Source organism: Eretmochelys imbricata, chromosome 1, assembly GCF_965152235.1.
Source record: "Eretmochelys imbricata isolate rEreImb1 chromosome 1, rEreImb1.hap1, whole genome shotgun sequence".
NCBI lineage: Eukaryota > Metazoa > Chordata > Testudines > Cheloniidae > Eretmochelys > Eretmochelys imbricata.
The window spans coordinates 217,172,078-217,186,736 of record NC_135572.1 but is presented as its reverse complement, the minus strand read 5'-3'; the positions used below and the strand labels follow the sequence as shown (position 1 = coordinate 217,186,736).

Below are 14,659 nucleotides of genomic sequence, written 5' to 3'. Positions count from 1 at the left end.
TGTTATTTACCCCTCTCATAACACAAGAACTAGGAGTCACCCAATTAAATGAAGAGGCAGCAGGTTTTAAAAACAAAAACAAACAAAAAGGAAATAGTTCTTTACAAAATGCACAGTCAACATGTGGAACGTGTTACCAGGGGATGTTGTGAAGGCCAAAAACTATAACAGTGTTCAAAAACTAGATTAATTCACGGAGGATAGGTCCATCAATGGCTATTCACCAAGATGGCCAGGGATGCAACCTCATGCCCTGGGTATTCCTAGACTCTGATTGCCAGAACTGGGAGTGGATGACAGGGGATGGATCACTCAATGATTGCTATTCTGTTCATTCCTTCAGAAGCACCTGGCATTGGCCTGTCTGAAGACAGGATACTGGGCTAGATGGATGATTGGTGTTTAAGAACATAAGAATGGTCTGACCCAGTACAGCCAAAGAGGGATAGAGACCTTTAAGGGTGCTAAAGGGGCTGCAACTAGAAGAAATTAGTTGAAATTTCAGGAGGAAAGTTCCAAGAAATATTTCATCGTTTATTTCATTTTGGAATAGCCATAGCCTCCCAATGAGAATGGTAGAGGCACATCACTTGGGTCATTTATAACTGGTAATAGACAAGAGACCTAGATAACACAGCAAAGAATGATCAGGCTGTGTCCAAGAAAGCAGGGAAAGATAAGCAAGATGAGGTCAAATAGGTCTTTCTAGCTCCAGATTCTACATGATTTGGAGCCATGGCAAGAGAGAAACTGTTAATACAAAGCAGCCACATATGCTCTAAGGAGAGAAGCATTTTAATCTGTATGCTCTGTGTATATATAAATAGCATCCAATAGCAGCAAATAAAGAGTGTTAACCCTCACCCTGATCATGAGATCTGCCTGCTCCCCTCCCACTGTGTGCGTGTGGAGGGTGGGTGTGTCCCTTCAACTAGGTCAGCCTTATTCTAAAGAGATTACATGTGTAATCCAGCCCCTCCTCCATACTCCCCAAATGCTGGGGGAGGAGTCCACAGTGGCAGGGAACAGTCACTACCCACAGAGGAAAGAGGCAGTTCAGAGCAGGATGTTTGTGTACGTGATTGATAGGACTTTGTAACTGCCACTCCCTGCCTGACTGTTCCCTTTCCTTCTCACTCAGGCAGGCCCCAATCTGCTTGACTGAATCACTGTACCATCCCAAGGGGATGCTAAGATCCCTCCCATCTCTCATAAATTCAGCAGGGATTGGTTTAGTTTGTATTTGGTTGGGAATCCTACCAGGAAAACCTAGACTACTGCAGTGGGGATATCGCTTCCCACTGAATCAATACCAACTCCAACTGCCTAGTATTGCCTGAAGGTGGTCAGTCCTTCAGAGTTTCAAATGCCATTTGGTTAGGGCTCCTGACAGGGTAGTGGGACAACAGAAGAAAGGGAAGGAAGCATGAATTTGGGAACATCAAATCCTGGACCAAGTCTCAGACCAGCCAGAATGGTCTAGTTATGGATGTTGAAACATTGGGACATATTTAATCCTAGAGTAAACAGACATCTGAAATAAATGGAGTTTCACTCACTTACATCAGGCCTGACTTTTGCTCAAAGGGCACACTCCTAGAGGATTTTGACCATCCACTTTACCATATATTGACCTGTGGAAGGACAAAAATTCTCCCCCATCTTCCCACTATAGCTCTTTAATCTACATATGGGAATCAAATATCTCCCCTTCTCTGAGAACAGGAACAAAGAGGTGACAAAGAGAGTGGGTAGAAACTCTGCTACATCAAAACAATTATTCTTCACATTTAAGAACCCTCATCTACCATCATCTTTTATGCAAGAATGCTACCAATGCCATTCTTGATTGCCCATTTTAAAAACTTTTCAACAAGCACCTCTGTGCCTACTCCCACACCATTGTAAATAGCTGTAGAGCCACCTCATTGTCCTTCTTTAAAATTTCCCCTTAAAAATACTTCACTGCCATGATGCCTATTAAAACTTGACAATGATTAGGCAGCTCACTTGCTGCTATCACCTTTTTCACCATGACCAATATCATCTCACTGTTCCCTTGTGCTGACCACATCTTTTAGCTGTATCCACCTGCTGCCTTTTGCCTGGCACTTACGACGGTCAGCTCTTTGGGACAGGGAGATATTGTACAATGACTAGCACATGAGGCTATAAACCCTAATGCAATATAAATTGTAATGAATTACACACAAGCACCCCTGGTGTCTCATCTCTCATTAACACGTTCACAAACTCTTAAAACTGCGAGGTGAACTCTGACTCCTATCACCCTGAGGAACAGTCACACCACTAAGCAGAGCATCCTTAGCATCAGTAATGTTATATACAATACACACTAACCATTGTTTAACATGCAGGCTGTGTGTGTGTCTCATCTGCTTCTAGTGGCTGGGTCACATAGAGGATATGACCTCTTACAGCTGATGGAGTTACTCCTTTAGTTTTAAGTGGTAGAAGCCTGTGTTTTTGGTGCTTAAAGTTCCAGGCGCTATACAAGATGCTAGCTCATCAGGGAGCATTTGAAATTTTGTTGTTTTCAGGCGTTTAGGACAAGCTTCCCAACAGGGAATGCATGTAACCCTGTAAGGCCTAAGGCCTTTCTCTGCAGCCACATTAGAAGAGCAGCAGCCATTAGCCAAGAAGCAGAAAGTCACATCCTTACATTCCATCTAAATTACATTAAAACAATGTAATATCGGGCTGTTAAGAAGGCGATCCTGTCCTAATAGCAACCACCATCACCAGACAAAGAAACCGATCTTAAGATGGTTGAAGAAAACTTTGCTTGATGACATTCTGTCTGGCAAGAAATCATTTATCGACAAGTTGTGGTTGTGAAATCCCTACTTTATTGTTTTGTCTTTATGGTCCCCCATTTCTCTATTGTTTATCTGCAGGGTCTCTGTCTGTTGATTGTTTTTGTCTGTTACATAATTAATTTTGCCAGGTGTAAATTAATTAAGGTGGTGAGGTATGTTTGGTTAAAGAATTGTTTTACAATATGCTAGGATTGGTTAGAAAATTGTTTTGTAATATTTTAGTAAAATGACTGGTTATGGTATTGGCTAAGCAGGACTCAAGTTTCACTATATAAACTGGGGTCCAAAAGGAAGTTCTTGGGAGCCAACTCCAGGACACAACCCCAAGATCAGAGCTGCCAGACCTCAACACCTTGCCAACCACTCCGTGAGGAAGCTGGAGTCTCCCAGATGACCTGATCCTGACTGGCCATCAAGAAAAGTTCATCTGCCTTATCGGGACTGGAAGCAGTGAGCACTGTATGCTTAGCGTATGCATTCTTTTTTGGAGGGAATTGTTAATAAATAGAGGTTAAGTAGGCTATTACTGAGTAAGGTTCTTTCACTGGTAAAAGACCCTGCAAACCTGCAGAGTGTAAGGTTATGCCCTGAGCCCACGGAAGGGTACGGGTGGGTGCCTAAATTAACAGGATCATTCCTGAGACCTAGGAATGGCGGAAGGGTGGGTGTCCTAGAGCGTAAGGTTATACCTGAGCCCTAGGAACAGGGAAAGGGTAGGGGTGCCTGAATTATGAGGGTTATGCTTGAGCCCTAGGAACCGAGTAAAGGTGGGTTCCCCTAAAGTGTGTAACAGAATTTTGTGTGGGTAACAACCTCTTGGTCAAATGTGCATCTCTCAGATATTACAGTAATGAGTGTGATGTAAATACAGATAGCTCCTGAGCATTTAACCCTCAGGATATGGCAGCCATCCTCAATTCTCAGAACAGAAGTTCCAGGTTATGTGGAAACACTTTAAAAGCATGACCTGCTGATGGTTCAGGGAACCCCATGTGCACTAGCAGGCTTCTTGTTGACCACTCCCTGCCCAGTCACAACTGGTGCATTCCCTCTTGCCTGTCATTCTTGGTTGCAGCTGTCTCACATTGTGACAGCTGATAATGTCCAGGCTGGTTAAGGACCAGACTGGATCCTTTTCCTTCAAGAAAATGGCAAGAAAGGGGACAGAAAGAGAGATTGATAGTGGAGCAAGAGGAGGAATAGGGCTGAGAATGAAAAGGAGAAAAGAAGATTGAGAGGACTGGAAAAGAAGCCTGGAGTATGAACAGGAGAGAGTCTAGTGCAGAAAAGGAGGGTGGGAGGATGAGGTAGAAAACAGCAAAAAAGGTTCATTTAACTTTATTTGAGCCAGATACTCCCTCCCCAACACCAACTGAGCAGTTACCCTGCTGGAAAGAAAAAAGCCCCCTGCCTAAACCACAGTGGGCAAGAGAAGACAGAAGGAGCTGAAAGACAGAGGGGAATCTGTCACGGTTACATACAGAGGAAGCTGGGAGAGTTCCGAGTAGGACAACCCCCTTTAACTCCATATAATGAGAGTGGCTAAGAGAAGGAAATTTGTCAGTGATACATGTGGGGCTGAATCAGTTCAGAATGACCCCTTTAGCACTCGTAAGGAGAAACTAGGGCTGAGAGATGAATATGAACAGTACATAGCAACAAGTTTTACAATGTATAGAATGTAAAAAAGACAGTCCATTGCCTCTCACTCACCTGATGAACAAACACATCTTCTTTTGTGTCATTTCTGTGGAAAAAGTGTGAAGAGAGAGATGTAATCATGGGACATCTGATTATTTAGGCTTGCGGCTTTACGGGAGATAGTCCTTGGGGTTCAGCTCACCAGTCCATGCACCTCTTCTGAGGAGGAGCAGAACCTGGAAATACATCTCCTGAAGCCTCCATAAGGCACACACCCCCTGGGATTCCATGTGCAGTACAAACCTACTCTGCCTCTCCATCCAGACCTGGCTGTGAATTCGCTCTGTATCATTTCCCCAACAGGAGGGGATTGTCCACCTTCCCCAGGGACCACCCTGTAATCTGTGGGCAGACATCCAAGGTGTAGTCTGACATAGACAGCAAGACTATTATATTCTCTCCCTCTCCTCTCCATGACCACAGGACCTGCAACTCAAGCTCCCAGCACATTATCCCACAGGTCAAGTGAGACTGTCAACAGGACTGGGCACAGCTGTTAACATAGCTCCCCTTACACTGAAACCCAACACAGCCCAGGAGAGGAGGGACTAGGAATACTCATTGGGAGGGGGAGAGCTACATATGAAATAAAGAAACCAAAAACAAAAAAACCCCACTTTCTAGGTTGTCTAGACAATCCTCCAGCCAGTACAGGATTCTGCATGTGATACAGGTTGACATATCTGAGAAACTCACATCCAGTGCGCACACACAGATGCAGAAGCTAGGAACTCTTAAATACTCCAAAACAATTTCAGTTCCACTCTACTGTTTACACACAGGTACTTGAAGTTAATTCTGTGGCTTATGAAAAGGTGCTAGGTTTTCAGTAAAGAAATCTGAGGGACTCCCCCATGCCCTTCTCCCAAATATGCTCCTCCTGAGTTAGGAAGGTAGAATTGTATAAGAATATAAACCTTTTTATTTCAAGGCATAAAAGTCAAGCACTAACAGGGGTTAAAAACTTCCTCTGTAAGCTGGTTGTTCCATAATTGGCTACTACATGGTTTCTTGCACCCTCCTCTGAAGCATGTGGCATTGGCTACCGTCAGAGTCAGGATACTGAATTAGAAGCACTATTGGGTATATTATCTATGTTCCCAGGAAGGAAGGGAAGTCTCCATGGCCGATTCAACAGTTTGGCTTCCCTACTGGGACTGATAATGGGTGGATCAGGGAAAGTAGCGGAACAGAATAAGGGCAGGTCTTCACTACCTGCCGGAACGGTGGGTTGTGATCGATCTATTGGGGATCGATTTATTGCGTCTCGTCTAGATGCGATAAATCAATCCCCGAACATGCTCCCCGAAGACTCCGGAACTCCAGCTTGCAAGAGGTGGAAGCGGAGTCGACAGGGGAACGGCAGCGGTCGAATCACCGCTGTCCTCATGGCCAGGTAAGTCGACCTAAGATATGCGAATGGCATATCTTAGGTTGACACCTGCCCCCCCCAGTGTAGACCAGAGCTAAGTGTGCAAATTTTGATAATGGTTTTTTTGTGTGGAGACTTCTCCCACTGGACTGAGACCCAGAAAATTCACCTCACTGAGAGAACATAATTGGAAACAATCACTACCTCTGAGGGGCTGAAGTAAAACCAACGACCTAGAGATGGAAGGCTTGATATTATTTTCCTTAACTCCAAGCCATTCATTAACCTCCTGATCTTGCACGACCTTGGAAAATGTGCTTTAGAAGGGGATATAGAGCTCCCTCAACATGAATCAGATCCCCTCTCCACCTCCCCAATATCAGTGCCCTTTTCGAGGAGCAGCCAGCCTCAATGAGCTGTGGTTGCACTGAAAGGTTCGGTATCCTCATTCTCTAATTCATCACAGACATCGAGTCCGCCACAATACAGTGTTGTATTGGAAATGGTTTCTATGATGTGAAAGACTGTGTGTCTCCCTTCTCTGATTTCCTTGAGTTATCAAACTCCCTGAACTGAAGCTTGTGTGGATTCTTTTGCTATATCCATTTTCTGACAGAGGATTTAAAAAAAAAAGTTTGAAAACTATTTTAAAAAATAAATAATATTAATAAGCAAGTTTCTGTAGCTTGTCAACTAAGTTTATCACAGTGTTTTCATGAGCAAGACATGTACCACTAGCTTTTAGCTCTCCCATTTTTTGCTTGAAGTCACTTAGAAACAGTTTAGAAACCCACATGAGCGGGTGATAAGATGCCTTTGAGGGTGGACTGAGAGTACAAGATGCAGTTTCTTAGAATTCAATGTGGGAGAGTCGAGCTAGAATTCTGGTTTGACCTATTAGAGAGAGAGGGAGAGAGAGAGAGGGACCACTTCCAAAATTCAGACGTGGATCTGGACTTGAGCTTTGGAATACCCCATAACTTCTGCACGTTCAAATCTGTGACCAGCTATAACTATAAAACACAGAACTGTGGAATGTTAGGGGAGATTGGAATTGGGATGAGTGAACGTGTTTGGACAGAAAATAAGAACACCCTTACCAAAACTTTCTCCAAAGCTCAAGTCTGTTCCCCTCCCTACCACAACACACACGTTTGGAAAGGCTCAATAACTTCCTCCCACATCCACCTATCATCTGATTTTAACTCAGAACCTTAATGGTTATCAGGCAGTCAGAGCTAAAATGCGGCATCACAGGCCAACCTTGTGGTATTCTGAACCCAACCAGAAACAGGAAATACCAGAAATCTCAGAAAACCCCCTCTTCCTGTGAGATTTCTAGCCTGATTTTGAAGACTCAAGAGTTAATAGATCCATTAAGCATGTGAACTGCAGTGTTGCACAAATTTATCAATAACAACAAACATACCTGTTGATAAAGCCATATCCGTTTCTGACGTTGAACCACTTGACAGTGCCAAGAACTTTAGTGGCTGAAAATTAAAGTAAATTAATATCAGTCACCCTCTAGTAACACACATCTAGTAGCTTCCTGCATCAAACGCAACAGATGTGTGTTCCCCTTCCTTTACACCTGCAAATGCTATACTGAGTTATTTAGGACAGGCCAATGCATAGCGCAGCCCTATTATAGTCAAAGAAAGTCTCCCTTATAATACTTTACACTTACATAGCACTTTTTTAGTTTTATCCGTTTATTTTACCCAGTTGGAGACAAATGAGTAGTCCCATTTCACAGATGTGGAATGGAGACTGAGGGTAAGTAATTTACCTAAAGCAGTGGTCCACAATGTGTTACCTGGACTGCAAGGCAGCGACAGCCCGCAGGTGGCAGGGCAGCGACAGCCCGGAGCCCGACCCGGGACCCCCACAACGCGACTGCCCCGGACCGGGGGTGGACAGCTGCCCCAGCCCCCAGAACTTGCAGCCTGGACCCCTCTGCTCTGAGCAGCCAGGAACCTGGCAGTATCTTTAGAACACAGCTGAGCTGGGCTGCAGCTGTGTGCTAAGTGGACTGCATGCGGCCCATGGGCTGAGAACCACTGACCTGAAGTCACACAGCACGTCAGTGGCAGAGACAAGAACGGAACCCAGATTTTCTGATTTCCAGCCCCATTCTCTCACCACTAGATCACATCTTTCCCACCTCTACAACCCAGCTGCTGCCTACTGATCCCCATGTGCGATCCCTAGCTTGAGCATAAGCTGTGGCAAGATGCAGGACATACAAACAGAGAATCCAGCTGCCAGATTGGGGCACCACTTAGTTGTGTTTAACTCTAGTATTCAGCTATCAAAAAGCAAACATGGCAGGAGTGCCTGCTCAGGACATTTAGAAGTAGACTCAGCAAAATAGCACAGAGAACCTAACCTCATGCTGGATCATCTGGAGTGTGGGTAACAGGCAGGACCTGACCTGACAGGTCTTTTCTGGCATCACTAGAGCAGGGGGCTTTTACCACTTTCCCTAAGGAGACTATACCACAGGCTGATAGTTCTTACTGTTAGGGAAATATTTTCTGATATCCCACTGGAAATGCTCACCCTTTGCTCTTTTTCACCCCTTTATCTCTAGTTACAGATCCTCTTGGTTTTCCCTAAACAGCTTTTTTCTTATACTAACTCTTACATTCTATGGATACAGATATAACCATATCCGCTCCTTGGCCAATTCTTCCTTTCTTTCTAGAAAATCAAAAGGAAGATTATACCAGTGAAACAGGGAACCTCTAAACAGATGGCCTGAGTCTCATCTATTGGTCTCTGATGTTTTCCTCCTTCTCTCTGTTTTTTCCATGATCACCGACTCCCACAGTTACTGAGAACTCAGCACAATCTTGAGCCCTAAAATCCGACAGCTCTTGATCTGAAACATTCTGCTAACAGTCCCCAACCACACTCCTTCACATGGACTCTATTAAACTATCTTGGAGGAACAAGTTTCACCAGGTCTTATAGCAGGGGTTCTCAAACTGGGGGTCAGGACCCCGCAGGGGGTTGCAAGGTTATTACATGGGGGGGGGGGGTCCACGAGCTGTCAACCTCCACCCCAAACCCCGCTTGCCTCCAGCGTTTATACTGGTGTTAAATATATTAAAAAGTGTGTTTAATTTATTGGGGGAGGGTCGCAATCAGAGGCTTGCTGTGTGAAAGGGGTCACCAGTGAAAAAGTTTGAGATCCACTCTCCTGTAGCATGGTATGTTCCCCCAACCAAATAAGTTTGCCAGATATAATAAACAGACAAACATGTATGTTAAAATAGTAACAGACTTTCTTGAATTTCAGAATTTTTAAAGGATAAAATTCACTTTGAAATTTCATTTCTAATATTTATCTTATCTGTACTGAATATACCTGCTTCAAAGAACAAGGAAAAGAAAGGGAGTTGGACAGAGAATTGGCCAAAACCCTTAACTAGAATGATAGGAACACAGGTATTACCATACTAGTTCAGAGCAGGGGTCTATCAATATCCAGGCCTCCACCCCACCCCATCTTGTGGCCAAAGCCAGTACTTCATGCTTCAGAGGAAGGCACAAGAAACCCCAAAATGGGCAATTATTAAGGCCCTACATGAATTGTGGGATGACTGTCAAACAATTGCAGCTGAGTAGTGGACAAGCCATGCAAAATTGTGAAAAAATAACGGACATTTTCAGTTATTACTACTAATAATTAATTATTAATAAATGATTTATTAAGTCCATTATTATTTTTCAGCAGTTTTCCACTCTCGGCCACTCAGGGTTGACACGTACACGGCAGGGCTCCTGCTGTCAAAATTGCAATGGAAGCCTAAAATTGTGGAATCCGTATTTTCCGCAATATCACAAGTTAAGTGGTGCCTTAGCAATTATGGAATAAGCTGCCACCAGGGAATACCTCTACCTAACTCTAGGCAGTCAGTAATGGGCTTAAGTCTTAAAGCATGATGGTCTAGACTACTTATACTTTTTTAAAATCTGTCTAATGTAACGGAGGAAGTTGTCATTATTCATACAAATGTATCTCATCCCCACCATGGAGATATCATTTCTAGGGATGAGAGTTCAGTACCCTGGTCTTTCCAGTTAGTCTGACAAAATGGGGATCAATAAGTGCCAATCATGGAGGTGATTTTTGTGGTATGCACACCTGTCCCAATAGGAATTGAATTAGACCTCTCATTTCAACAGGTCCATGGAAAGCTCTCAGACTGAAACCAATAATTTCACAAATCTGACCAGTTATCCCAGGGAACTTCAGAAAAAAGTTTTATTTTTTTCTTCAAGAGTCAACAATAATTGGTGGGTAACTAATTTTTCTATTTGTCCATCAAATTCAGGTGGTCTCACCATGTGTTACAATATGCTTTCAGGGGCAGTTGGCTGGGTGGTTCCTTTTTGATCAGAAACTTAGCATATGTATTTGCAGAGCCATTAACATGGAAGTTTGAGATTAACAAAATAAATAAAAAGACTTGCCCAAGAGACCATTTCAACCAACGCAGTCAAACCACCATCTTTACATTCCCTGCGTCAAAAAAACCACAAACACCTAGCAATAAGGCTGGTTTGCAGACAACAGCAATGTTTTGACATCAGACCAAATTTAAGATTTTATCATTCTTATTAGAAAAAAAATAAGTAGTAAAGGCACAAGTTATCTTTCCAGTCAGGAAAGGTTTAATTATAACTGTATTTTGAAGCTCCAATAAAAAGATATTACACCTTATCGGCTACTTCTTCACAGTGTACTAATGGCTACTGATATGCACGGACTTGCTCTTGATGAATCAGAGGGCAAGGGAAGTGGGGGAATGCACAATGATGTTCTCCCCCTTGCATTTTGAAAGACTCTTTCCACCCTCATTCCCAAGGGCATTTTTTTCAATCTGTTCCTGTATATAAGTAACCATAGGACTTTGAAAGCTTCTCTTGGGAAGCGTATTCAAGTGTCTCAGTCCCTATGAGTGTAAAGGCCTTTCCCTACTAGTTAGTCTCATAGCCCCAGCTTTATTGTGTTAATCGTCCTCCCATCAGAGACTGGGAAAACATCTCTCCCTTCTTCCATTTAAACTGCTCTACTTAAGGGATTTATAGGCTGCAATCCTGTCCTTTCTGATAACGCAATATCACAGAACCAGAGTAATTTCACAACAGAATGGTTTCCTCATTTGTTTCTTTTTGGAGAAGGTGCAAACTAGGGATGTAAATAGCTTTTAAAAAAAAAAAGTAAACATTTAAACTATTAAAATTGCTTCGGTTAAATATTTAACCGTTAACAAGTTCACAACATAGGTGCAGGAACCAGGGGTGCTACAGAACCCCTATGTTTTACCCGGGGTCCCGGCAGCTAGCTGCCACGTAAAACATGGGGGTGCTGCAGCACACCCCGCAAATATGACATCAGTTCCATAGCAATGGTCCCAACTCCTAACAATATAGAACTTAGTTCCACATACACTATGAAATGGTATTGCTACGATGTTTTTAATGTGCACATTAGGCATTTAAACATTAACTGAATGCATTACCGGTAAGACTGATGCTTATCAGTTAACCAGTTAACATTTTACTTCCCTAGTGCAAACATACCATGTGACAGTGTAGTTCCTAAAATACATTAGTACTTTTTAAGCCATCCTACAAGCTACTCTATCCAGTAAAAATTGGAATAGATAGCAACAGTAGAAGTACTCCAGAACACATAACTGCTGATATACCCGTCAGGTATCCTAGGTGTGCCTGAACCATGAAATCCAGTTCAGAACCCAAACTTGCACAAAGTTTGGTGTTTGGATCTAGGAGTTCTTGTTTCAGTGCATCTTTGCCCATGACAGCATATTGCAAAAGAACCTTAACCCAATACTACTAGAGCAACTATACTCCAGAATGCTGATGAATTATCCCACAATTACTGCAAGCATGGCTAAAATACCCCTAGAACACTGTTGACATACCTCCACACTATATTGCTGATCTACTCAAAATGGATGCAATATAGTACTATGAAAGGAAACACAGAATACTGAAAAACAAAGTTTAGGAAGCTGATGACCAATATCAGTAGCTGACCTCCCAAATGACCTGGCTTTAATTCCACCTGCTCCTTATTTCTCTCCCCGCTGCTACCACCACATTTAATATCCTCAAAAAGCCCACCCACCAGGCCATGCTCCTGGTCCTCTCTCAGTACTGGCCTCTCTCAGCACTAGGGTGCTAGGGAATCACCATCCTTCACGTAGGACATTCAGAAGTCCTTAAGGAATTTATTGACAAACAACAGACAAGAGTCCGTGACCAAGTGTGTCAGATCATGGTGAGTCAAGTGAAACAGGAGCATGCATCTCCACAGGGTCACTTCTGATGCCCACTGTGACTGGCAGGCCACTTACTATCTTCCTGAAAGGAATGATGGGCAACAGAAGCTACTTGTGAGAGGAAGTAGCAGATCTCCCAACACCAGAATCTTTTCCTCCCACCATGAAACCTCCTTTACACGAGTCTGTCTCCATTAGCAAACGGATGTTTAATATCAACTATAAACGCTGAAGTGTTGAGGTAATATCTTTTACTGGACCCCTCTGCTGGTGAAAGACACAAGCTTTCAAGCGACAGAGAGCTCTTTTTCAGGTCTGGGTAGCTCAAAAACTTGTCCCACTCACCAGAAGTTGGTTTAGTAAAAAACTATTACCTCACCCACGTTGCCTCTGTAATACCCTGAGACCAACACGCTGCAACAATAGAGCAAACAACTGTAGCGCCGCCCCCTCCCCCGCCCGATCTCAGACACAGGTAGAGCCGCCCCCGTGGCGTTCACTCCGGTCCCTGCTGACAGCATGAGGCTTCCCACAGCGCAGCGCGGGCGCAGCAGCCGGCTCCCGGGAAGGGCACTGTGCTTCCCACAGCTTGGCGGAGCGTTGGCCTCTGGGCCCGGCGCGCGCTGCGCAGCTCAGCCTCAGACGCGCCCTGTTTACACGGAGACTTTCTCCGACGCTCTCGTGAGCGCCCCCGCCCGGGAAGCGCGGCCGCGCCGCGGAGAGGACAGGGCCTGGCTGGCCGCGCAGCGGGGCAGGTCGCGGCCGCGAGTCCCAGGGGCGGAGCGCAGCGCAGCGCAGCTGACCCGTCCGCTCAGCGAACCCGCCGCAGCCGGGGCGCAGGACACGCGCTCCAGCCTCGGACACCACAGCAGCCGCGGGGGCCAGGCGGGATCCCCGGCCCGCTACACGTGCGCAGGGCGGCCCGGCCCGGCCCAGCTCAGCTCACCCCCGGGGGGGCAGCTCCCAGCCGCGGGTCTCACCCCGGGTCGGTCGGCCGGCCGGGCAGGGACCCCCGCGCCCCGGGTGGAGGGTCGCGCCCACCCCAGGCGGAGCGCTCGGGCGGGGCCGGACCGGGCCGGGCCGCTCTGTCGCTGTCAGCGGCCCCCCCGCCCTGGGTTCCCCTGCGCGCGCGCCCCCCGGGCCGGGCCTCGCCTCACCCAGAACTTTCTTCTCTGTGTCCGCGGCGGGGGTCGCGCTGCTGCTGTCACTGGCGGGGGCCGCGTCTCCGCTGGCGCTGCCCGCCGGGGCGCTTGGGCTAGCGGGGCTCTTGGGCTTGGCGTCCTGGGCCGGGGAGGCCGTGGCGGCGGCGGGGGGGCCGGTGGGAGGCGGGGGGGCCGCCGCGGCCGCCGCGGGGCTGGTCTGCGCCGCCTCGCTCATTGCGTCTCTCCGGGGCGGTCGGTGGTGGCCGCGTGCTGGCGCGTGGCGCGTCGGGTGGGTCGGTGTCTCGCGCTCGGGCTGGGTCGCTCGGGCTCCGCGCTGGGTCTTACTGCCCCCAAAATGGCCCCGCCGAAGTTTTTAATACAGTCAGCGAGGGCCAGCCCCGAGCCCGGGGCGGCCTCATTAGCATTTAAAGGGGCCGCGCCGCCGGAGTGCCCGGGCCCCGCCTCCCGTGGGGGCAGCTCCGCGCGGGGCAGGGAAAGTTACAGAGGAGGGAGTGCGCGAGCCGCGCGCGTCCCCCTGCCAGGCGCCTCAGCGGAACTGACCCAGCCCGAGGGCCCACGAGGACAAGAGCTATTGCCCCACCTGGGGCCCGGTTCTGCGCTCGTGTACTGGCCCCTCCCCCCACACACCCACTGCAATCCGCTGGGGGTAAAGGGACACCCTCCCCCGCGTCCTGCCTGACTGACACCACAGGGGCAACTTGGGCCTAGTTTTACACGAGTGTAAATCCACTGATTTCAGTAGCTTCTTTCCTGATTTGCACCAGTGGGAGAGCAGATCCAGGCCCATTTTTTTCTGCTAAAAGAATATGATAAAACATAAAAACCATCTGTGACTTACATTAACTTTCACTATCTTAAAACAAGGACGAGTTGAAATCTAATCAATGTTTTAAAAAAAAAAGGGAGGGGGGGGAGAAAAGGACTTTGATGTCCTACCCATGCCCGTGGGTCATCCTGCCAAATTTTGTGGTATTTGCATCCGCATTTTCCTATGTTAGAAAAAACTTTTTTTTTTTTTTTTTTTATTCCTCTTGCTGTTTAAAAAACCTTCACAAACAGGGGAAACTGACTGACTACACTGGGAAAAGAGTGAAACTGACTGTGCCCAAAAACCAAGCTTTTAAAATATAGGTGCATAAAGTTAGACTTCTGCGATCACATTTATGCACCTAACTATGTGGCCTGATTTTCAAAAATGCTGTCAACCCAGCTGCTCCCTACGTGGACAATAGGAGCTGCATGAGCCCCAGTCCTTCAGAA

The 14,659-nt window shown here is 46.3% G+C and overlaps 1 protein-coding gene across 3 annotated transcripts in view; it reads right to left on the bottom strand.

Moving 5' to 3' along the window:
• The window catches only part of YBX3 (Y-box binding protein 3), a 36,439-nt gene extending 22,689 nt beyond the window's left edge, over positions 1–13,750 (bottom strand). Inside the window, exons 1-3 of one of the 3 annotated variants that reach the window (XM_077823955.1) lie at positions 13,394–13,750; positions 7,343–7,406; positions 4,554–4,587 (exon numbers count right to left, since the gene is read on the bottom strand). In XM_077823955.1, the coding sequence (XP_077680081.1) occupies positions 4,554–4,587; positions 7,343–7,406; positions 13,394–13,613 (318 nt within the window). In that variant the 5' untranslated portion in view covers positions 13,614–13,750. The remainder of the gene's footprint in view (positions 1–4,553; positions 4,588–7,342; positions 7,407–13,393) is intronic. The other 2 variants (XM_077823947.1, XM_077823966.1) reach the window with 2 other exon arrangements.
• Between the last annotated feature and the right edge of the window lie 909 nt (positions 13,751–14,659).